Source organism: Odocoileus virginianus, unplaced genomic scaffold (assembly GCF_023699985.2).
Source record: "Odocoileus virginianus isolate 20LAN1187 ecotype Illinois unplaced genomic scaffold, Ovbor_1.2 Unplaced_Scaffold_12, whole genome shotgun sequence".
In the NCBI taxonomy this organism is placed as follows: Eukaryota; Metazoa; Chordata; class Mammalia; order Artiodactyla; family Cervidae; genus Odocoileus; species Odocoileus virginianus.
This window is the reverse complement of record NW_027224274.1, coordinates 735,844-760,751: the sequence shown is the minus strand read 5'-3', so window position 1 is coordinate 760,751 and position 24,908 is coordinate 735,844. Positions and strand designations below refer to the sequence as shown.

General features: G+C 48.1%; 1 protein-coding gene and 1 pseudogene across 4 annotated transcripts in view; both read left to right on the top strand.

Moving 5' to 3' along the window:
• Positions 1 to 24,908, top strand: part of RCSD1 (RCSD domain containing 1) — a 72,945-nt gene that overhangs the window by 37,914 nt on the left and 10,123 nt on the right. For 3 of the 4 annotated variants that reach the window (XM_070462723.1, XM_070462720.1, XM_070462721.1), the window contains exons 2-5: positions 13,358 to 13,459; positions 14,583 to 14,672; positions 18,870 to 18,941; positions 24,206 to 24,409. In XM_070462723.1, the coding sequence (XP_070318824.1) occupies positions 13,358 to 13,459; positions 14,583 to 14,672; positions 18,870 to 18,941; positions 24,206 to 24,409 (468 nt within the window). The remainder of the gene's footprint in view (positions 1 to 13,357; positions 13,460 to 14,582; positions 14,673 to 18,869; positions 18,942 to 24,205; positions 24,410 to 24,908) is intronic. The other variant, XM_070462722.1, reaches the window with a different exon arrangement.
• LOC110149711 (small ribosomal subunit protein eS25 pseudogene) lies at positions 19,116 to 19,556 on the top strand (annotated as a pseudogene).

Here is a 24,908-nt window from a genome sequence, read left to right as displayed (position 1 = left end):
ACTCTACATAAAGAAATAGACATATTTTAAGTATTTTTTAGATATGTCATGTTTTAGGATAGATTGAGTTAATAAAAGAGAACACAGCTATACCCAGGGATGGGAAATATGAAATTTTAATGTGTTCCTTCACTCCAAGTAGAAACTGGAGGCTCAGATTTTTAAGTGCTGGATTCATCAGGGAAGGTCTCATTCTTTGCCCTCTAGTTACACTATTTCAATGACCTTGGCTCAGCTCAGTGAACCTTAATGAAAATATTCAAGCCTGCTATGCCCAGAGCCAACCCTGGCTGACACATTGTTTCCATTTTTACCTTGAGGCCCTGTTCTATGTTTATCAAGCCCTCACAGTGTCAGCCCATTGGTGGTGGTTTACTGATGCATCATTCATTTATTCATTCATTCATTTGGCATTATTTATTGAGCACTGAATATGGTAATGGGCTAGGGGGTGGGCACATGAATAACACATGGTTTCTGTGCTTAAGGCAGAAAGAAACAAGCTTGCAAAACCATGGGTATTTGATAAGCCTTTTGATCTACTGTGTGAATCACAACTGTGGAAAATTCTTAAAGAAATGGAATACCAGACCACCTGACTGCCTCCTGAGAAACCTGTATGCAGATCAAGAAGCAACAGTTAGAACTAGACATGGAACAACAGACTGGTTCAAATTGGAACAAGGAGTATGTCAAGGCTGTTTATTGTCACCCTGCTTATTTAACTTATATGCAGAGCACATCATGTGAAATGCCAGGCTGAATGAAGCACAAGCTGGAATCAAGATTGGGAGAAATACCAATAACCTCAGATATGCAGATAACACCACATTATGGCAGAAAGCAAAGAACTAAAGAGCCTCTTGATGAAACTGAAAGAGGAGAGTGAAAAAATTGGCTTAAAGCTCAACATTCAGAATACTAAGATTGTGGCATCTGGTCCCATCACTTCATGGCAAATAGATGGAAAAACAGTGGAAACAGTGAGAGACTTTATTTTGGGGGGCTTCAAAATCACTGCAGATGATGACTGCAGCCATGAAATTAAAAGATGCTTGCTCCTTGGAAAAAAAGTTATGACCAACCTAGACAGCATATTAAAAAGCAGAGACATTATATTTTGCTGACAAAGGTCCATCTTGTCAAAGCTATGGTTTTACCAGTAGTCATGTGTGGATGTGAGACTGGACTATAAAGAAAGCTGAGCACCGAAGAATTGATGCTTTTGAACTGCAGTGTTGGAGAAGATTCTTGAGAGTCCCTTGGACTGCAAGGAGATCCAACCAGTCCATCCTAAAGGAAATCAGCCCTGAATATTCATTGGAAGGACTGATGCTGAAGCTGAAACTCCAATACTTTGGCCACCTGATGCAAAGAATTGACTCATTGGAAAAGACCCTGATGCTGGGAAAGATTGAAGGCAAGAGGAGAAGCAGATGACAGAGGATGAGATGGTTGGATGGCATCACCAACTCGATGGACATGAGTTTGAGTAAGCTCCGGGAGTTGGTGATGGACAGGGAGGCCTGGCATGCTGCAGTCCATGGGGTCACAAAGAGTCAGACACAACTGAGCAACTGAACTGAACTGAACTGAGTTCTATACATTGCCTTCTTTTATTTTCTCAAACACATCATGCTCTTCTCACTTCCAGGCCTTTGGGTAAACTCTCCTTGGAATGCCCTTGGCTATACCCATCCCTTCCTTATCACACACACACTGCTTGGATCACTTCTTATCTTTCAGACCTCAGTTTAAGCATCACATCTTTGGGTCAGATTCCCTTATCACTTGCTTTCCTAGTCCTTTCCCTCTCAATGTTTATCATCCTAAGAAACAATAAACTGGAGTAAAAATCATGATGGTTACTGAACGGTTGCCCTCATTAGACTGCAACTTCCATTATGAAAAGACCTGCATCATCTTGTTCATTGCTATATCCTGGAGCACAGGAAGAATGATGAATGAATGAATCCAAGATGTGGTAACACAAAAAGAAGCCTAGAACCCAGCACCACACCCTGCCTAGGGTGACCCAACCCACAGAGCATCCCAAGGGACATCCTGCCAAGAGTCCAGCTCCAGGCTGCAAGGGAGAAGGGGAGGGAAGGAAGAGGAACGGCTGTAATAGGAGAGGCTACAGCTAACTGGGAGGCAGGCCCTTGTCCTTGAGCAACTTGTTCTAATCTTAGAAGGTATGCTTGGGCTTTCTATTGGGACATGAAGGACAAACGTCCCAGGCCTCAGGATTCACTCACACGTCACTCCCACTTGGGAAGCAGAAATGGTCCCCCGTGAAGAATATTATTAGGTGTCTGCAGCAGGAGACTGCTGACAGGAGTCTGTCTGACCAGGAGTCAGAGGGACTCTCAGCGAAATCAGGCTTATTAGGGAACTAACCAGCATGGAGAGCATGTGACAGGAGTCTCTGAATTCTCTTTGAAGAGCAGATGGATTGTAGATTGACTTGTTGGCCTAGGCTGTGAATCCCCCTGAATCACCTAAGCTAGCTATGTAGGCATTTCTTTCACACTTTTCCCCTTTCCCCTAAAAAGAAAAAAGAAAAAAAAAAAAAATAGCTAACTGCTCTGAGGCTGCCAGGCTCACAAGGTTGAATTTGATTTTCCGTCTCTGCACACCCACAGTTGGAAGGAGAAGACAACTTTGGTGGTGCAGGCACCCAGCTTGAACCATGAAGTCATTGCTTCCTCCTCTTCATCCCAGGGCCCTCTCCATCTCCTTTCTAGCCTCCACTCACCCAGCCTGTCTTCGAGCTCAGCCATCACTTTGTAACAGGAGCCAAGTTTCAAACCCAGGTTCATCTGACTCCAAAAATTCCAAGCTTTCAAGGATCCATCCTGGACCCTCTGGTCTGATCACTTTCCCCTTCTGGGGACCTTTTCCTTCTCTAGCCACCTCTTGCCTCTTTCCTCCTAGCCCTGTTCTCGTTGGGGCTCACCATCTCTGTGGGTGGCACCCCTGTCCACACAGCAGACAGAGCCAGAAGCCTGGGCAACATTTTGACTCCTCTCTGCACCTACCTGGTCAGTCACAAGTTCCAGACAGTCCTTTTTCCTAAGTTGCTTTTAAGTTCCTGTTAATGTTCTCCATCTGCATGGACCTCCCCTAGTTCAGGGCACCATTCTGTCTGATCTTACACTCTTGAGATCTACAGTGTTGGCTCCAACTCTATGTCTAAATCATCCTTGAGAGAGTTTCTAATTCCTAGATGAATTTATCTGATCTTGGTCCCAGTTTTCTGCCGCTACTGAATCCTTGCTCTCCTTTTTCCTGTAAGCCTAGGAGACCTAAACACTCTGAATCCCTGGCATGTGTAGGGCTCATTATCTAGTAGTGGTTGAATCAATAAACTCTGCCTCTTGAAGGCATTTCTTTACCAGCTGTGGGCCACAGATGCTTGATTCTCACTCTGCTGCTGCTGCTGCTAAGTCACTTCAGTCGTGTCCGACTCTGTGCGACCCCGTAGACGGCAGCCCACCAGGCTCCACCGTCCCTGGGATTCTCCAGGCAAGAACACTGGAGTGGGTTGCCATTTCCTTCTCCAATGCATGAAAGTGAAAAGTGAAAGTGAAGTCGCTCAGTCGTGTCTGACTCTTTGCGACCCCATGGACTGCAACCTACCAGGCTCCTCCGTCCGTGGGCTTTCCAGGCAAGAGTACTGGAGTGGGGTGCCATTGCCTTCTCCAATTCTCAGTCTACCACCTTTAAAGAGCACCCACAAATACAACAAGCTTCCGCTTTCAGTAGAACTTCTGCTGAAGATTTGCAGATTTGGAAGAAGTGGTCATAATGATAGAACACAGCTAGCAATTGTAAATCAGTGACCAGAGATTCCTGTTCATCAAAACCTTTTTGGCTGGAGTTCCCTGGTAGTCGAGTGGTTAAGACTCTGTTCTCCCAAGGCAGGGGCCCTAGGTTCATTCCACGGTCAGGGAACTAGATCCCAGATGCTGCAATTAAGATCCTGATGAGGATCAATCCCACGTGCCACAACTAAGACCCAGTGCAGTCAAATAAATAAATATGCCATGGCAGTGGCCGTGGCCCATCCGTTTCTCACACTGCAGCCAAAGGGACCGTCAGAATAAATCCATTGTTTAGAGGACCCTCTGTTTTACTCCTTCTGAAAACCTCCCAGTGACTTAGCAGGGCCCTGAGAACAGGGTTCTGCGGAGCGGTCCCTGTCCGTCTGGCCTCTGTTTCCTCTGCACCCTCGTCTTCCCCTGGGCCGCATGTCATGAACCAGGCTTGGGGACGCCTGGTAGTCCAGTGAGGAGCCCCAGCCTTGCATCCTTCACATGTGGCTCCCTCAGCAGAAGAGTGAGCAGCTCTGCCCACGCTTCAAATTCGTCCAGGTTGGGGCTTCCTTCCGGAAGCCCTCCTGGGTACCTCCAGCCAGATTGGGTGCCGCTGTTATGCTTTTCACCCTGTCCTTCTCCAGTCACAACGTCCTGAACTCAATACCGCCTCCCTCTGCTCCTCCGTGGGAAGCCTTCTGTGACCGGCCACTCGGGGCACCAACGCGTACTCGCTTACTGGGTCACCGCCTGTCTCCCTGGAATGAGAACTCCAGCAAGAATATGGACTGAAGGACTCTCTTCTTCAGCACCATGTCCCCAGACCTCAGAGCCCGCGGTGGGTCAGCAAGTACTTGCTGCCTGTTTTACTTCCATGTGGCTGATGCAGTAAATGACCGCAAACTTTGCAGCCAAAGCAACATAAATTTATAGTTCTGGAGGTCAGAAGTTCAAAACAGATCTCACTGGGACTAGAATCAAGGTCTTGGCTGGGCTGCCTTTCTTCTGGAGACTTGCCTTTCCCAGCTTCTAGAGGTACCTGCATTTCGGCATGTGGCCTCTTCATGCATCATCAAAGCCAGCAGAATTAGGTCAAGTCTTTCTCATATCCCATCACTCTGACACTGACTCCTCTGCCCTCCTCTCCTACTTTTAAGAGCACTTTGGATTGCATTGGGCCTACTTAGATAATCCAGAGGAGTGTCCCACTTTAAGGTCAGCTGATTAACAACCTTAATTCCACCTGCACCCTTTGCCATGTAACCTAACATAACCCCAGCTTCCATGACTAGGATGTAGACATCTTTGGGGGCTATTCTGCCTTCTGCACTGGCTGACCCATCATACTTTAAAAAAATTATTTATTGATTGATTGCACCAGGTCTTAGTTGTGGCATGTGAACTCTTTGTTGCAGCATGTGGGATCTAGTTCCCTGACCAGGGATTGAACTCAGGCCCTCTGCACTGGGAGTGCAGTCTTAGCCACTGGATCACCAGGGAAGTCCCTGACCCTGACCATAGTTTAAATACTTGCTTAGTCACCCCTGTTCCTTAGTAGGCCATGAACTCTGGGTTACACAGTGTCCATCCTGTGCACCTCTGTGCGTCTCTTCTCCAGTGTGCTGTCAGTCACTGCATCCCGAGAGCCTCACAACTATCCCCAGATGAAGTCAAGGCAGGCGCTCTTCCCATCCTACAGATGAGGAAGCTGAGGTTTCACTAGCTCATGTGTCTTGACCAAGGTCACACAAGAAAGGGCAGCTCCAAAACCATACTCAGGGCTTGTGTGTCCTTACTGGCAAGCCTCTGAGAGCTCCTTGCCTAAGGTGGCAGGAGAGCATATAAAATAATAGCAATAATCATAATCAGAAGGAGAAGGAGAGAAGGAAGAGGGGACATGACCTAGGTCATGACCCTAAAAACCATAAAATTACAGTCAGCTTTATTTTTTCTTAACTGCTAGCTAGTATGCACATCAGTTTCTCAGGGATGGTTTGAAAACTCAGGAAAGGAGTGTCTGTTAACCGTCTGTCTTGTTAAATATCTGTTAAGTGTAGACCGCCAATGACCAACTCATGACTGCCCACTTAGGAACTAAAAATGGCAGAAAGCAGCAAGGAGCATATCTTAGCTGGCTGGGGTTCCCTCAGGGAGACCTGTGCCCCAGAGAGAATGGAAGGGCAAGGGTAGACTAGATGACAACCCTGGACTTCCCTCAGTGTTTTCTCCCCGTTTTACAGATGGAAACTGAGGCACAGAGAAGTGAGGTAGCTTGTTCAAGGCCACAGTGTCTGCAGAGTATATTCAGAGCCTGGATTTGAGCCCAGGCAATCTGGATTGAAGCCTGAGCTGTATGTTCTACTGCCCCTCACGCAGCACCCTCACCTGTGATCTGTGCGCTCTGCCTCTTGCAACAGGGCTGATTGTGAATCCTGCAGGGACTCGGGATATTGGCTACCTCCTGCTGTTAGTGGGAGGAGGGTGGTGCAGGCTCCAGACATCAGGCACATGTTGCAGTTCGGTTTGGAGCAGAGGACAACTGGGCTTCCCAGGTGGTGCTAGTGGTAAAGAACCTGCCTGCCAATTCAGGAGATGTAAGAGATGAGGGTTTGATCCCTGGGTCAGGAAGATCCCTGGAGGAGAACATGGCAACCCACTCCAGTATTCTTGCCTGGAGAATCCCATGGACAGGAGCCCTGCAGGCTACAGTTCATAGGGTTGCAAGGAGTTGGACACGACTGAAGCAGCTTAGCATGCACGCACACACAATGGCCAACTGATGGCAATTTGGGTTAGAGGAAAGGCCAATGGATGTTAATAACCTCACTTACCAACAAGGATCCTGAGACTCAGAAAGATCTACCCCCAATATGTGTCAGAGACAAGACTCGATTTACCTCTGAATTAGCTATTCTTTCTGCTCCTGTCATGTCATCCCTGCACATCCCCAACCCCACAAGACTCAAAATGCACTTTTATCCTTATGCTTATACAACGATTGACAGGTTTCACAGAGAAATTTCACATACATTATCTCCCAGATTGCATTGATAAGGTCCTAGACCATCATGACATTCAGAATGAATGGTTCCCTTCCGTTTCTCTGCTGTCCTTGCTGTTACTTGGGAATGTGCCTGGACTAACCCTGCCTGCCACCACCACCAGGCTCACTGACCCCACCTGGGTGGCTGGCCAGGCCCCTTAGGCTGTGAGCTACCCTGCTTCCAAAACCACTGAAGCAGTCAGGCTGATGTCCACTGACTCAGGGTTGCTTAACCCTGTCCAGGGCCCTGGGCTATAGCACCACATCCTGGGAGGCGGGGGGAAAGCCCTGGGGGTCCCATGGAGTGACGCCGTCCCCGGGGAATGGCCTGTGGACCCCTTGTGTGAGCTGGGCATCCTCCCTGGGTTTTTCCCTGGGCTAGAACTTCAGAGGCTAAGGACTTGCCATTTTCAAATTCTTAAAGCTCACAAGGGGGGAGGTAGGGAATATTTGGAAGATTTGTGGTCTTACTGTGAAACAGTTGACCAGCATTCCTGGGCACCAGTTTCTCTTCTTCTGCCTTGTCCATTGCTGTGGTTCTTCTCCTTCACCTGCTCTCCACCCCTCCAGCCCCCACCTCCCCAGTCACTGCTATTCCGGTGCATTGTGCAATGTCTACAGATGCCCAAGAAGTGACGAATGTTTGACCCAACAGCATGAATGCAGGACACAAGACTTTCTCTTCTAATGGCATTTCAGGGCTTCTGATCCTCTCTCACCCAAGCCAAAGAACTCTGTCCTCAACCCAGCCTGTCTGCAGTCTGCACCAAAATGTCTGCAAGGCTCCTCCTGGAATAAGAAGAGAAGTCCCATCACCTTTCTGAGTGAAAGGTAGCTCAATGCTGATAAGGAGTTCAGTCTCTGGACCTCTTCTCCAGGGACTCTCTATATTTAGACCTCTTCTCTATATCTTCTGATTTTATTTAGTTCAGTGACTTCAGATACTATCACTATCTACTGACTCTCAAAGTTTTGTTTCCAGCCTGGAAACCTCCTCTGAATTTAAGACTTGGGTGTATATTTAACTCCCACCCTGCATCTCCACGTGGATATCTAATAGACATTTCAAATGTTCATGACCAAGAAAGAACTATTAACCTCCTACCTTCCCCTACCCACATCTTTCTCCAACAAACCCTCCCCAACCCAGGAAAAAATATCCCATGCATCCTGTTGTCCAAGTCAAACACCTGGGAGGCATCCTTGATTGCCCTTTTTCTCTTACTTCCCACACCCAGCGCATCAATAATTCCCCACCGTCTTACCTTCAGATCCAGCCCTTTTACCACCTGCTGCTACAGTCCTGGTCCATTCCACCATCACTTCTCAGCTGTACCACTGCCAGAACCTTCCTCCTGGCCCGTCTGCTTCCACTGTCATCCATTCTCTACAGACAGCATTTTGATGTAAAATTCAGGTCACATCTCTCCTCAAAACCCTCCAAATCATGTTCCATTCATTCAGAATAAAATACTGATGCAAACTGCTTGCTATGACCCTCAAAGCCTCATGCAGTGGGCCCCAGACTGCCTCTCATCCTTATGTCCCCTTAAGTATTTTGGATGCTATAGGTCCCTGCCACACTTCTCTTCTCTGTCCCTCACCCTTTGTTCCTCTCTGTTCTTTCTGCTCAGAACAGTTTTCTTTCCACCTTTTTCCCACCTGGAAATTCAGATGGCTCCTCCTCAGAGATGTCTGCTCACAGCCCCATAGGCAAAGCCTCCTATTTTCTCTTTTCCATGCACTTAATTTCTCTTACTTGTTTATGTACTCTGTGTTTATTCTTTGCCCCCCTTACTGGAGTAGCCACTCCTTAAGGGAAGAACACTGTCTTGTTCGCTGCTTCAGCGCAGGTCTCAGGACAGTGGTGTTTGCTGATGAGACACTCAGTAAGACAACTCTTGAAGAGAAGGTCTAGAGTTAACAAAGCATGTCTGTGTGGAGAGAGATCTTTGGAATCCAGATGATGCAGCACTTACTAACTTGAAGAATGAGTTAGCAACTCTGGGCCATTTTCTGTTCTAGAAGAGGTGTTGTGAGAATGATGGAAAAATAGATCAAGTGCTATAAGAACGCTGCCTCCCACATAGCAGCTGCTGTAAGGCAGGTACATCACACTGGCTAACCCGGTTCCTAGTCCACTGTCCTTTCCATCATGCCCAAATGCCAATGGTGAAACACTGGTGAACTGAAGAGATCAGGGTAAGGTAAGCATAAGGAAAGCAAAGGAATCACTGCGGCATTCCCAGAGGGACTGTCTGTTGATCCTTTTAAAATGAAGGTTTAAGTTGGAAGGGGTTGAGTGACCTTAAGATCCACTGCAGTTCTAAAAGAGCAAAGAAGCGAGCATACCTTATGTTTGAGGCTCTGGCTCATTTATCCTGTTTCTGGTGAGCAAGACAACCTTCCTTTTAGCTAACAGCAGGTGTTTCTCAAGCCCCAGGCAGACCCCCTCACTGATTCTCCCCTGAGCTATAGACGAGGCCTCCCCTGGTGCCTTGTGACCCTAAACCGTGGACCACAGACTGGTAGAAACGTACACCTGGGCCGAGGAGGAGGGTGGGAAACGGGGACAGCCAGGGCCGAGTCTGATTCGGGCCTGTACACAGAGCTTCCACTGTGTGAACGGTTGGCAGCATCCAGACTGTATTTATTCATCACGGCAACAGTGAGGGGGAAGTTCCATGCTGTCCAGACACACGGGCTCCTCAGTTCTCTGAAGAAAGTCCCATAGAAACAGAAAGTAAACTCCAGAGGTGATTTTCTTCTGGCCTCAGCAAAGTTGAGGGAACCACAGGAGTGGTTTCCAAACTTGCTGGCAGAGCCAGGCTGGAACAGTGGCAGTAAGGGCTTGGTCAGCAGGCCCTGAGCCCAGCAAGGTGGGCTGGGGGCTGCAATCTGTAAGCATGAGTGTCAACTAAAGCGGGTCGCATGTGGGAGTGGGTTCAGAAAATAAATTTAAGACATGGAGATTGGTCCCAAGAAGAAAGGGTCCACAGACGTCAAAACGTGACCAAGACCTGGAGGTGGGTGCAGGTGGAGTTGAGGGTGTCAGCGACTCTGGGAGCAGGGGCCCAGACCCGGACACCACAAGCTGGGTTGGATGGGAGGTGGGAGGAAGGCACCCTTGGAGGATGACTTTCTATGTTCCTGACTCTGTTCAATACTTAATGGATAACTTTGGAACGGAGAAAGAAGGCTGCTTCGGCGGTGGGGGCCTCCCAGGAAAGTTGGGGACTAGGCAGGGACACTAAAGTCATGCTCAGATCTAAGAACAATCAAGGCAGGCACCTTCCCAAACCAGCCTCAGGGCTGAGAGAGAGGAGAGGGGGAGGGAAAAAAATGTCACTCACCTGCCTGGGGCCAAGGTGGTGTGATGTTGAACCACTGGAAGAGGTCGGTAGTGGCACCTGCCAAAAGTACAAGGCAGAAATCCAGGCAAAGCCTCAAACAGGCTAAACCACAGTGCCTGACCATCTCCAAAGTCACGCTGTCCCTTTGTACCCGTGTAACCCAGAGGCTTCTAATAGATTTGCCATTTACATATCACTTTACAGTTTTCAAAGCACCTTCACAAATTAGGCTATTTAACTGACGTGTGTTGTTGGATTATTAGGCATTGGAGTCAAGTGTTTCTCAGATTATTTTGTCTGGCATCTCCTGTGTGACTCTGGCTAAGTTACTGGCCCTCTCTGGCCTTCTGCCCAACTGAGAGAAGGCAACAATCAATCACTCTTCCACAACACAGAATGAGAAGCAGCATCTGGAGAGGTGCTGGTGGTGAGTGGATTTGCCAGGCTTCAACAAGCTCTGGAGTCCATCGACATTCTAAAGAAAACCCATTCACTGGGCTCCAGGACAGCAAATTCAGACGTGTCATAATCTTTCCTTCAACCTGGCTTTTAAGTCCTAAGTCCTTCCAGAAGGCTTGTAGTTCTCTCACCCCTTGCCAAGCCCAGTTTCAAGACAGGGAAGTTGGGGAGGAGTTTCTGATTCCTGCTCAGCTCTATTTTTATCTGGAATGTTTCTTCCTGCACCGCCCGTGATTGGCGCCTTCAGGGCTGAGGTAAAGTGCATTGTCAGCAGGAGGCGAGCAGTAAATAGCAACGGACAGAGCGACTGAGACAGACGGATGGGCCCAGCATTTTTGCCAAGAGCAGCTCAATTAATAAATTGCTCTGTCCCTGGAGCCGCTCCATTGTTCCGGGAGGACATGATGTTCACCTCTGACCAGGCCTGGAATGGCCAGTGTGGGGCACACGCCAGGGCGGGCACCAAGGCTCCCCACCCCCTTCTCCAGCGCTGTGGAGGAATTCTGGCATCTTGAAGAGAGGTGAATCCTTTAACCTCTTTTTTTGAAATCAGTATTTGATATTTAGGCTGAAATGGGGATAAACTTGACTAATAGCAGGGACCTGCCTTTTCCTCTAGAGCAGCCTGTTCACAGATCAGAAGATCCGTATCCCAGCAGTTCTTTCCTATCTCTATGCAAAGCCCTCTTCTCAAAGTTTTGCCCACACTTACTCAGCTTCATCTGAGGTCAGTGTGGGGCAGGTGGTTGCCCTTCCTGCTCCAATGGGACAACATCATGGTCTGACCAGTGATATTTCCTTCAGAGGGAGCACTCAAATAAGAAAGCTCAGAGACACTTTCAGCACAAAGAGGAGGGTGCAGGACATGTATGTGAGAGTATGTGTGTGTGCACATGCATGTGGATGTGTGTGTGGAGGGACGTGTACAGGGATGCAAGTTTGCAGCTGGAGCATGCTTGGTCTTTGTAGGTCATGAGCTCAATGGAAAGACAGAGATGTACTTTGTTGGGCAACTGCTACCCAGCTTCTCTCGGTTTCAAGCTAGACATGAGCAGGTAGAGTGGAGAGGTTTGCAGTCTGGGTGCAAAATGCCATCATCATGGTCATCAAAACTCGAATCTGAATGTCTCTAAGACTGGACATTTAAAAAACATTATGAAAGTCAGGTGATTTTGTAGGCCGTGTGTAATAAGGCAGAAGTGAAGTGCCTGTTTCCAGGGCTTGCTGACTCATCAAATGAGTCTTGGTGACAAAAGGCACATGAGAGTGAACAGTGACCGTGGTTCACTGAGGTTATCACAAGGGTTCTTAGAAGTAGTAGTAACAATGCTTCTAAAGCTCTTATGGCCTAGGCCTTGTCCCCACACTTTAGATACATAGTAAATCATTTGATCTGCAGAACCACCATGTGAGCAACGTGCTACTGTTACCCCTACTGAGGTACAGAAGGAGGAAGGCATTTGCCCAAGGTCACTGAGCTAGGAGATGGAGCAGCTCAGTGGTCAAATCCAGAGAGTCTGGTTCTCATCTGCCACGCTACTTGACTTTCATGTTGTTTATTAGTTCAACAAATATTTCCTGAGCTTTTCTATGACCAAAGCACTCAATCAAGTGGGAGAAATAAGATACAAAAATACTTGTCAAAAGTTCAATCCAGGACTTCCCTGGTGGCACATTGGTTACGAATCCGCCTGCCAATGCAGGGAACGTGGGTTTGGTCCCTGGTACAGGAAGATCCCACAAGCCTCGGGGCAACTGAGCCCTTGTACCCCAACGACTGAGTCTGCACAGCCTGGAGCCCATGCTTCACAGCAAGAGAAGCCCCCACAGTGAGGAGCCCCTGCTCTCCACAGTTAAGAGTAGCCTCCACTCTCTGCAACTAGAGAAATCCGCATGGAGCAACAAAGACCCCCCACTGCTGCTGCTGCTAAGTCACTTCAGTCGTGTCCGCCTCTGTGCGACCCCACAGACGGCAGCCCACCAGGCTCCCCCGTCCCTGGGATTCTCCAGGCAAGAACACTGGAGTGGGTTGCCATTTTCTTCTCCAATGCATGAAAGTGAAAAGTGAAAGTGAAGTCGCTCAGTCGTGTCCGACTCTTAGTGACCTCATGGACTGCAGCCCACCAGGCTCCTCCATCCATGGGATTTTCCAGGCAAGAGTACTGCAGTGGGGTGCCATTGCCTTCTCTGAGACCCCCCACAGCCACAAATAAAAAAAAAAATTTAAGTTCAATGCAGGGCATTTGCTCATCCCACTAGATACAGTCAGGCACTGGACTCTCTCCAGTGCGTTTTGCCAGCCCCCAGTTTTCAAAGTTCCCTCTGACTAAGGGAGACTGTCTCTGACAGAGCTCTCTGCAGGCCAGGTCTTTGTAGAATGAGGAGCCCAGCCTCATCCTGCCTCCCAGATCCCTGGGCCCTCCACGGCCCACCCCCCAGGGCAACTTTAATTCCTTTCCAGATCTTCAGAGCCACACCCTGGGCCAAGGACATAGTAAATACTCACACGAAATGCAGTTGATGAACTGAGTTTTTAAAATATCTGATGCAGAAGCCAATTACAAAATGCTGGGGAAAGACCTCACTGTCACATTGCAGGCACCTCGCGTGGCCCCGTGTGCTGATGCTCAGCAGTGCCAGGTGTATATTTGCTGCTTAACTTTGGCCTCCCCTTGGTTTGCCAGGAACGGCCGGCACAGACCAACGCCATTGTGGACGACTCTGCGCCCCCCTCGGTGGCGCAGTTGGCTGGGCGGTTCAGGGAGCAGGCAGCCGCTGCAAAGGAGGTGAGTCAGGCGGCATCAGAGCCCCTCTCCTGAGAGGGGACTGGAGGAAGGGGAAGTCTGGGTCAGGCCCAGAGCAGAGGGAGGGAGGAGGTTTAGTGATTACCAAATTAGGAAGCGAAATCAGAGAGGGGTCTCTCTGAATGTGAGGAATGTCGCCATGCCTCTGGGCCTGGGCAGGGTCTTTCCTCACCAGAGTGAGGCTTATTCTTCTGCCAGGAGGGAGCAGACATGGGGCTGAGCGTTGAAATGCCTGCTCTCCGAGATGGGGCTCTGGAAGCCTGGTCCACCTCCATCCTCCACTGATGGAGATTTAGAACTTGCACAGCTGTGCCAGGCCTGGGCTGGCACAGAATAAAGAAGCCCCCACACCAGGCTCCTCCCCTGAGCCTAGGAATTCAGAGCACAGGTAGATTCCAACAGAGAACTGGGAAGCAAGAACTGACAGGGAAGTGCATTCAGATAGGAAGCAGGGATCAGAAAGGGAAGGGATCTGGTTAGCAGCGGATTCTAGAATCCTGGTGGAGAGGACAATGTCAAAGGGGGCTTTGTAGTGTTGGAGAAATCTGGGCCAGATTTTCTCTAGTCCTACAGTCTGAGAAGCTCCTTAGAAGTGGAATATGGGACGGGTACCCCAGTGTCGGGGGAGGTTTATCATGGCCCCTTGGGGAAAACGAGAATGCTTTTTTAGATGCGTTGTTTTGCAGTTTTATTTTTCCATCTGAAAAACCCGTCCATAATTTCTAGACACAGTAGGCATGTTATAAAGGGTGAAGGAGAGAGTACTGATCTAAGGCTCTGGCAGTGCTCAGAAGCTGGATATGAGTGTTATCCATAGCTGGATATTATTAGCTGGATATTATTTTGAAATGTTGCTTCAGTCTGATGAACTCAAGTAAGAGGATGCCAGCAGGAGATCACTGGGAGAAGCTAAAAGTCAGAATGGGTAGACATACACTGGAGTGACTTTATAGTTAAGGCAGACAGGCAACCTCACTCCACTGTCTTCTCCACCAGACATTCCTAAACATTCCTAAAGCCAGTTTCCATTCCTTCCTCTTCCTCCCTGTTGCCTGATTAGCTCTCTCTCTCTTTCTGTGTGTCTGTCTGTCGCCCTTCCCTCTAGACACCAGCCAGTAAACCAGCCAGAAGGAAACCGCCCTGCTCCCTCTCTCTGTTCCCCCCCAAGGTAGAGCTGGGCCAGAATGGTGAGGAGGTAAGTGCTTCTGCCTCCGGGGCTCCAGAGATGCTGGTTATGGATTTGCTTTCTCCTTCTTATGGGAAGAAACACTCAGTTCACATTTTTAGACTTTAAAGGCTGTGCAGGGAATTTCTCCTTTTCAGATTCGGGAATGAACCTTCTTTTCTTGATGTTTCCTGTTCATTTACTGTGAGAATGAAGCCCCTTCCTATTCCCTCTTATTGAGCCTCCTTTACGATTTTTCAAGGACAGTAGCACTATTTTTCAAGCCTGAGCATTTCAGCCAAGAGAATGGGCCATCGAGTATTACCACATCACATCAGATTTAGGACTCATGAAAGTCATGTTTGATTCCCAGGTCTGACTTATATGATCTTCCATGTGTCCAAGGCATCTGGAAAGAGGGTCTGCACTCACATGAGGTGGAACTGCAATGAGATAATTGAGTGTTTCTGTGGTATCTTGTACAGGATGGCTATTATTCTGGATCACTGGAAGGAAACCAGAGCCCTCAGGAGGCCTCACTGCCCTCAGCTATAAATAGCCAATGTTACCGACATAATACAGGCTCTGGTATCATAGATCATGGCCAGCAATGGATTCCCAGCCTGCATGCTCACCTACCCTTATTCATCTAATTGTATTTGTAAGAGGAACTTGTCCACACCCTCCCAGGAGCCCATGAACCTTCACTGTGGTTGTGGTCCCCACCAGAAACAGATTTGCATGTTCTATCCTTCAGCCTGGGAGGCCAATCCCCAGATAGAGCAAGCCAGCCAAAGATAGTCCAGTCCCTGTATCCACTGTGACACCTCTTTCCCCACTGTCTTTTTTTGGGGGCCAGCATCTTGATGACAGACGGACACGGTAGCCACATGGACTTTGGCGAGCCTCTCCTTGTCTGCCTATAAAGTGAAACATCTGGAGTATATCAATGATGCTCAAACCTTTTTGTCAACCCAAGGCATATAAGCAGAAGCCCCTCAGATAAATCAGAAAGAGCTGCTCCCTGTCAAGTGGAATGGAGGAGGGGGTGTCTAGAGCCCCATGTGGTCTGGGAATACTATCTCCCCCCCCACACACAATGAACAGAGATCTTCTGGGATGAAAATCCCCAAGAAACACAGCTGAAAAACACTAAGTTTTTTGAGGGGTCTCCTCACGTGCTCACGTTATGATTCTGTGACTTTGTGGGTTCATCAGCCAACATGCTGACCAGATACATATCAACAGCTTCTCTTTGCTGAGAGTCATCTTCCCGTGTGCCCACCCTCTGGGCTTGGAACTGTGTTAGGCAGCACGCTAAGGCTGTGACCACTGGGAGCCCCCTGTGGGGCTGCCCCTGACTGGACTTGGCCTTGGAGAAGTCCCGGCACTGCACCGAGCCTGCTTCCTATTTTGTAAAATGGGACCAGAGCACTAACCAGTCATGGGGGCTGCATGGGGATGTTTATTCCCTGGATAAAAGTGGAGTGAGCCAGGTTAGTTCAGTGGCTCTGGGAGAAATAAGTTTGCATGTTTCACTCCATGGGGCACCACCAGAGTTAAATGGTCTGTGACAGCCAAGGGCTGAATGAATGGGAGGTTGGATCTTAGAAGGAAAGTCCTGAGGTCACAGGCTGCTTGCATATGTGTAGGACATTGCTTCCAGATATCAAAGATTCTTTGTCACCTTGAAATTCACACAAAAATAAAACAAGCAGCCAGCTTTGTCTGGCTGGGTTAGATGGAGGCTGTTGTCCACAATCCTTCCATACTCCTATGGTACAGCCTGCAGAAGCCCTAATGCTGGGAGCCTTGGGCGCCTGCAGGGAAGGCCCCAGTCAGGTCACTTCCCAGTTTCCAGTGCACAGTGCTGAAGGGGTCTTACTGTCTCTTCTTCATTCCTGCCCCCTCCCTATGCCTACATGAGCCTGAGATGGTGAGGCCAGCCCCTGCCCCGAGAGTGTATTGGAGTTACCCCTCTATGAAGGACCCACCCAGTACTGTGTTTTAATGTAGCCACTGCCTCACCTGCCCAGAGAAGGACTGAAAAACCTGGTCATTATTCTAGTCATTATTAGAAAGTCATATATGGCATGCATACACAGAGAGATGTCAGGTTGACTTGATCCCTCCATGTGAGAGGCCGCTACCTGTCTGGAGCTGCTAGGTGCACAGTAAAGGAGATGCTGCCCCCTGCTGCCATTCCTAGGAACTGCACTGGCAGCTCCTCGGGATTCTTCCTGTTTAGTAGGTCAATTCAAATTAGTAAGGGTTTTGTAGGGCATGAGCTGGGTTCCCAGCACTGTCCTGCGAGGAAGGGACTGTGTTTATTGAATTTGCACTCTCTTCAGAAGATAGTGATCAGTTATGGAAGAGAGGAGTTTAAAAGTACTACATAAAGTGAGTTTGTTCAGCACAATTGTTGCAGTTTCTAGAACGGCATCTTCAAATACACTGGCTCATGTAAATTTTCACTTGCAAGCCCAGAAATTAAGGACGACCAAATCCGTACTCACAGTGGCCACAAGTCTCCTTGAAAGACTGACCACTCTGGAAATACGTCTGATGATGCAAACTCATGGGGCCAGTGGCACCTGAAAGCTGGAGGAGGCCTTATAATCGCTTGTTCCAAACCACTTGCCTGCTTGGGAAGGCCGAGGCCAGGGCATCCATCTCGCTACTGTCACAGCCAGTGGGGGACTTTCTGGGCGGTCCAGTGGTTAAGACTCCAAGCTCCCAGTGCAGGGGGCATGGGTTCAATCCCTGGTTAGGGAACTAAGGTCCTGCATGCAGTGCAACTCCCCTCCCAGAAAAAAGCCAGCATCAGAAAGGGATGGGAGGGGGCCTCCTGAGTCCTAGCAAGTGACTGATCCACTCCAGCACCATCCCCCCATTGCTGGGCCTTAAAAAGGTCACAGAGAGTTCTGTTGAGTGAGTCTCTCTCTTTCCATCACTAAACTCATCTCCCTCAATAAATATCTCAGGTTTATAAGAAATTGGTATTATTCCTCTTATAATTCAAGTAGTTTAGAATATGGGCGCAAGAGGCAGTGTCCCCAAATGTAGGTTTTTTTCCTGCTCTGGTCTCTGTCCAACAGCATGGAAGTCGTCAATTTCTTTTTATTCATCACCATCATCATCATCATCATCACTGTCATCATTCCTACACGTTGAAGATCAATATACCTATGGAGCTAGAATCAGCTGTAAGGATTTTACACAAAACAAGGAGTCAATCTTTTTAGATAATGTAAAATCCAAAAACTGACAAGATTCCTGACATATATTCATCACAAAAATATCTCTAACTAATGGCATATATATGTACATATATTCATATATATATGTATGTATGTGTATGTATATCTCAGACATCATCCACTTTTAGAGGGCAGGCACACTCCAACAGTAAAGAATCTTCCTGCAGTGCAAGAGACCCAGGTTCAATCCCTGGAATGGGAAGATCCCCTGGAGAAGGGAATGGCAACCCACTCCAGTATTCTTGCCTGGAGAATCCCTTGGACAGAGAAGCCTGGTGGAGCTACATACAGTACATAGGGTCACAAAGAGTTGGACATGACTGAGCAACTAACACTTTCACAAAATCATGTTCATTTTTTTATATAACCAACACAGTGTCTGGAATGTAGGGGGTACTCAATAAATGTCTGCTTAATCAAAATGAAAATTCAATGTTTTGGAAGATGATAGTTTATAAACAACACTATTGAAGAGGTTCCCCAAAATATTATTAGTTCAAGGAAAGAATTTCAATAATACCTGTCAGGTTTCACCCCAACTCTATGGTTTCTTGTTATATTTGTGACAAACAGAATGGATGGTCACTTGCCCTTTCTGTCTGAAATCCCCTCCAGTTGTTTTCCCATTCATCATGGGCTGAAGATCTTATCCCCCTCAGACATAGTCTGTTCCGTCATGATGACCATGAAGACGTCCTTCCTGGCCAGGAGGCCTCCGGTGGTTTGGATGTTCTGCTTGCTCCAATGCACAGGTTCAGGTGGTCTTGTTCAGGCAGGAGGAGGGAGAGGGGACGGGCAGCCCGCTGTGCCTGGTACCTGAGCAGGTGAGTGAGTCCCTGAAGCTAAGTGGGGAAGTGATGAAACCAGCTTTTTGTTCTCATTCCAGTTGTGGCTTCTGGGCTCCAACCAGGACCCCACTTCCCTTCACCTTACTCATTTGGTTGTTTTGGTCCATTTGCTTTTATAGAAGTCACTGCCCAGTGCAAACCAGCCTCCTAAAGTCAAAGTGAAGAGCTCACCTCTGATTGAGAAACTTCAGGTAAGTTCAGAATGGTTCAGAAGTTCGGAATGTCACTACCTCTTGTCCAGTATTTTCATGTCTTTGGGATTCCTAGGGGTAGTTCCATATGTCACCTGGATAGTTGACCTTTGATAACCAACCAGAGATTAAAGTGCCCCGAAGCCTTTTTGCCCGACATCTTAGCAAGGCGGCAGTGGTCGCAGTTGTTCTCCGGCCTTCGCTATGCCGCCCAAGGACGACAAGAAGAAGAAAGATGCCGGAAAGTCGGCCAAGAAAGACAAAGATCCAGTGAACAAATCTGGGGGCAAGGCCAAAAAGAAGTGGTCCAAAGGCAAAGTTCGGGACAAGCTCAATAACCTAGTCTTGTTTGACAAAGCAACATATGACAAACTCTGTAAAGAAGTTCCCAACTATAAGCTTATAACTCCAGCTGTCGTCTCTGAGAGACTGAAGATTCGTGGTTCCCTGGCCAGAGCAGCTCTTCAGGAACTCCTCAGTAAAGGACTTATTAAACTGGTTTCAAAGCACAGAGCTCAAGTGATTTACACCAGAAACACCAAGGGTGGAGATGCCCCAGCTGCTGGTGAAGATGCATGAACAGGTCCCACCAGCTGTACATTTTGAAAAATAAAACTTTATTAAATCAAAAAAAAATAAAATAAAGTGCCCTGAAGGATGGGAAGCTCTGCTTAAAGGCAAAACACTAAAATAAGGACCCTATGAAATGTGAACTCATGTCGTTAACACCTAGCAGAGGTTAAAGAGAATGGGATATCTTATGAGAAAGGGACATTATAGTGCAAGAAACACTCCAGGAATAGTCAAGTCCTCTCTAAGGCGTGAATGCAGTCACAGACCACTTCAACCATATACAGGACTGAAATTCAGCTGCTAGACATTACACCACTATGGCCAAGTTCATTGTTTGGAAAGCATTCTGTCCTTCCTCATCACCAGTTACCTTGTATGCCCTCACCACTGTGCCCGCTGGCTTTCCTAGGGGTGTAAATGAAGCATATAGCTGCACTTGATCTCACAATCTTGTTGTGGAGACGAGATTTTCACAGGTTAGTGTTGGGCACTCAGTCGTGTCTGATTCTTTACAACCGCATGGACTGTAGCCCACCAGGCTCCTCTGTCCATGGGATTTCCCAAGCATGAATACTGAAGTGGCTTGCTATTTCCTTCTACAGGGAATCTTTCCCACCCAAGGATCAAACCTGGGTCTCCTGCCTTTACCATCTGAGCCAACAGGGAAGCCCAGAATTTTCACACATGATACAATAAAAGACATATGGGAGAGTAAATACCAGAGATCTAAACTGTGGCCAACAAAGGTCCGTCTGGTCAAGGCTATGGTTTTTCCAGTGGTCATGTATGGATGTGAGAGTTGGACTGTGAAGAAAGCTGAGCGCCGAAAAACTGATGCTTTTGAACTGTGGTGTTGGAGAAGACTCTTGAGAGTCCCTTGGACTGCAAGGAGATCCAACCAGTCCATCCTAAAGGAGATCAGTCTTGGGTGTTCACTGGAAGGACTGATGCTGAAGCTGAAACTCCAATACTTTGGCCACCTCATGTGAAGAGTTGACTCATTGGAAAAGACCCTGATGCTGGGAGGGATTGGGGGCAGGAGGAGAAGGGGATGACAGAGGATGAGATGGCTGGATGGCATCACCGACTCGATGGACATGAGTTTGAGTAAACTCCAGGAGTTGGTGATGGACAGGGAGGCCTGGCGTGCTGTGATTCATGGGGTCTCAGAGAGTCGGACACGACTGAGCGACTGAACAGACTGACTGACTGACTGACCCAACTCCTACTGCTTTAGACCAGGACTTTTTTTTTACAGTTGGTATGGTTTTTCTTTTTTAAATTTATTATTTTTATTATTTGGCTGCACTGGGTCTTTGTTGCAGTATGGGCTTGCTCTAATTGCAGCTCACAGACATAATTGCCCCGAGGCATGTGGGATCTTAGATCCCTGATGAGGGATCAAACCCACATTTCCTGCTTTGGAAGGCAGACAACCAAAGAAGTCCCTAGACCAGGACTTTTTAACGTCAGCATGATTTGGGCTGGATAATTTTGTTTCAGGGGGCTGCCTTGTACACTGCAAGACGTTTAGCAGCAGTCCTTATTTAGTAGATGCCAGCAACACTCAATAAACTGACAAAGAAAAAGTGTCCCTAGGTATTGCCAAATGTCTCATGGGAACAAAATCATCCCCCTGCCCCTATCTTAGGTGAGATCCACTGCTCTAGAATTATAGAGCAAAAAGAAAGTCAGGTGGTCAAGAGCAGATGACGAATGCTTTATGAAACACCTATTCCCTGAGTTGGTCCCCACGGGTGGCTGGAAAGGAGGGAAGGAGATTCTCCTGGTGTGAAAGTGTGAACTGAAACGCAGAGGAGGAGCAAGTGTGATATGCCTGGGTCAGGCCCAGAGAAGATGCTCAGCTTTCACTGCAGTCTCAGCAAGGCTCTCCTGCACTGGATTCTCCTGTCTGGGTCCAATTAATGAAACTAATTCATCAACCTTGTTGTGGAGTCATTCTTAGGGATGTGTCAGGACAAGTGGTCACAGCCTCTGTGGTTCTCAGCTACAGGAGAGCCCAGAGATTTCACCCCCAGCCTGATTTGGGGTTAAGGAAAGCACCTCTGGTTTGGGGTCATGAACTTACCTGGTAAAGGGTCAGGAGTCTTTCTGAAGTTTAACTCATCATGAAAAGCCCTGATTCCATCTCAGCTGCAGGGAAGGGGTGGGCTGTCCGTCACTGTAGAAGGCTGCAGGACTCCCATGTACCTCAAAGGGATCTCTCACAAGGGACCCCTAAACTCAGACACCCCTCCTTGATGTCAGGGGTGTAATGCAGGACACCTACTTCCACCTCCCTGCAGCCCACTACAGCCCTCAGTCAAGTGCTGGAGATGATCACGAAGACCATGTACCTTGAAATTTTGGTCTTATTCCCCTTTTCCAGTCACTGACAGGTGTCTTAGGGAAACATGGAAACCTGAGAATGAGGTTTTGATCTCCAATTGTTTAATCTTATGAAGAATGTCAGTAATAGTATATAATTTGACCAAATCCCTTAGGAACCTTACTTTGTTGGAACTATGTAGGGAAAGAACTAAGAAATGCATCATCAGCTCAATTTTTCTTCTAAATATTCTATTGGAAGAGATAGAAACTATGATGTGTCTTCACTGAAGTTCATAATTCAAAGTTCGAGGGACTTGCCTGGTGATCCAGTAGCTAAGCGTCTGCACTCCCAACGCAGGGGATCCCTGGTCACAGAACTAGATCTGGCAAGCTGCAACTAAAGATTCTGCATGCTGCAACTCAGAACCAGTGAAACCAAATAAATAAAAATAAAATATTTGTTTAAAAGAAGTTTTCCACTGGCTAGAAGACCCACTTTATTTGTGAACAGTATTTTCTAATATATACTTTTATTTGTTGACTTTTGGTTGTGCTGGGTCTTCAAGGTGGCTTCTCCTGCTGTGGAACTCAGGCTCTGGGGCTTGAGGGCTCCAGTAGTTGTGGCTCTTGAGCTCAGTAATTGCAGTTGCCCAGCTCTAGAGCCCAGGCTCAGTAGCTGTGGTGCACGGACTTTGTAACCCCCAGGCATATGGGATCTTCCTGGATCAGGGGTTGTATCTGTGTCTCCTGCATTGGCAGGTGGATTCTTTACCACTGAGCCAGCAGGGAAGCCCGTGAGCAGTCCTACAGAGAGAATTTCCCAGCTTACACTGAAAGGGGAAGAAGACCTCTTTTAATGCCCGGTCAACCGCCCCAGTGCCAGGAAGCCTTCCGAACCATCCCAGTACATCAGCTGCCTCAGCCTGTGAGGTTCAGACCTGTCCCTTGGTACCTGCCATATGCTGTGTTTAGACGTGGCATGGGCTCACAGTGTTGCTATGTAACGTCTATATTTTTAATTTTACCATGACACAATCTTGTCTATATTATAAATTCTTCCTTAAAATCACAACAGAAGTACTAATGTCATCTTAAACATGTGTAATGTTCTATGCTTTGCAAGTCCTCAAGTACCGTGTAGGAGTTCTTCAGGATGACAGGGCCTTGACTGACGGGAGGGTAGCACCAAGGAAAGTCTGGAGGGAGAGGGTGTGGGTCAGATAATGACAGGAGAGGGTAATGGGACCAGATCAGAAACGACTCTGAAGGCCATGCTCAGTAGATTGAGCAAATAAAGAATCCAAGATACCAAAAGGCTACTCTACTCCCTGTAGGCCACACAGCTATCAAGTGAGAGTTGATATCTGGAGTCAGATGTGTCTGCGTGGAGAGCATCGTCTGCCCCTCAAGCCTGGTCCCTTCCCAGCAGACCTTGCTGCTGGCGTTTCTGCTCTGGCCGATGCAACTGGGCAATGATTTGGAAATGTAGAGGGTAGAGCTGGAGGAACCGGTTCCCCTAGACGGTCCTAGGGGACCCAGGGCACTCACATTCAATCCCTCCTGCACCTTCTCTGAGGCAGTCGGATAGTTCTAGGACCGCCTGCCTCCTCCCCCCACCAACCTTATGACTCCCTCAGGCCCCGGTTACCTTTGGGTAACCCCTTCTCTTTGCTTACCCTCAGGGTTCATTTTAGTCTGGTTTCAACTGCACTGTGATGCCCAGGTTGGGGCACACACGTGCATCTGCACTGCCAGCTCCCCCTGGAGGGGCTTGGGGCCTGCTCTGTCCATCATTCTGGCCGTCCACTGAGGGAGATGCTGTACTTACTTGGAGGCTGAGGGACAAAGACCTGGCTTGAATCCCAGGGCAGATTCCTTAAACACTTTGCTAATTTGCACCTTGGGAACAAAACTGAATGTGTAGGGTAGAGGGGGAAACTGCACACACCCAGCACAGAGTAGGCATCCTGTAAGTGGTAACTGCTACTGACTCTGACGACAAGGATGGTGAAGGTGCTGACTTAGTGTGAGATCCTGGTGCGTGCAAGTCCTGGAAGTTGCTATTTTGGCCTCTTTGTCTATTAATTGGGACTGTTCAATGCATTTTTGTTAGATCAAATCAGTACTTCCTGGGCATTCTGGAATGCAGGCTGGAGTAAGCCTGGTAGCAGAAGGTAGACAAAGTAAGCAGGTCTTCCAGGAGCAGGACGTGCTGTGACAATGGATAATTGGCTAGGAAATAAGAAAAGCCTCATGGTACCTAGTCTCAATCAGTTCTAAGGCCAGGAAATCAACATGCTAGAGTAGGAAATTTCGTCTTCTGTCTTCCCTTACCTGAAATTGCTCATCTTTCCCAACAGGCCAATTTAGCCTTTGATCCAGCAGCCCTGCTTCCTGGGGCCTCTCCCAAGAGTCCTGGATTCAAGGCCATGGTGTCACCATTTCACAGCCCTCCTTCTACCCCCAGCAGCCCTGGAGTGCGGTCTCGGCCCAGCGAACCAGAGGAGGTGCCCGTCAGCTTTGACCAACCTCCTGAAGGCAGTCATCTGCCCTGTTACAATAAGGTAATGTCTGGGTCCTAAGTATTGTGATGTCTTTGTTTATAATGTCTGTGGACATGTGGGCACTGGGCAATCCTGAATTATCTCTACCCTGTTGTTCTGAAGGAAGGAGGACACACCTTAGCTGTGGTCAGAGCTGCTTTTTAACAAGGGATATGTCTCCTCTTTCTGGCAAGTGATCCCTGAACTAAGCTCACCCTCTACCGAGCCTGTCTCTCTCATCCCCTCTCCCTGTAACTTGCTCCCCTCACCTGAAAGGCAGGCATGGGGAGGGAGCGAGTTCTCCATCCTTTGTGGAGAGAGAGGGGGGAATTCACAGCTGACCCCAGCTGAGACTTATGTCAAAAGCAGTGACTCGGCAAAAAGGAGGACAGGGTCACTAGGTTGTCCTGTCCTGACTTGGTCCAAACAATCCTGAGTGACCAAGAATAGGCTCAAGTCCTGTTTGTTGCATCTTGCATCTAGGGTCAAGGGGCTTCTTCCCAGGTGGCGCTGGTGGTAA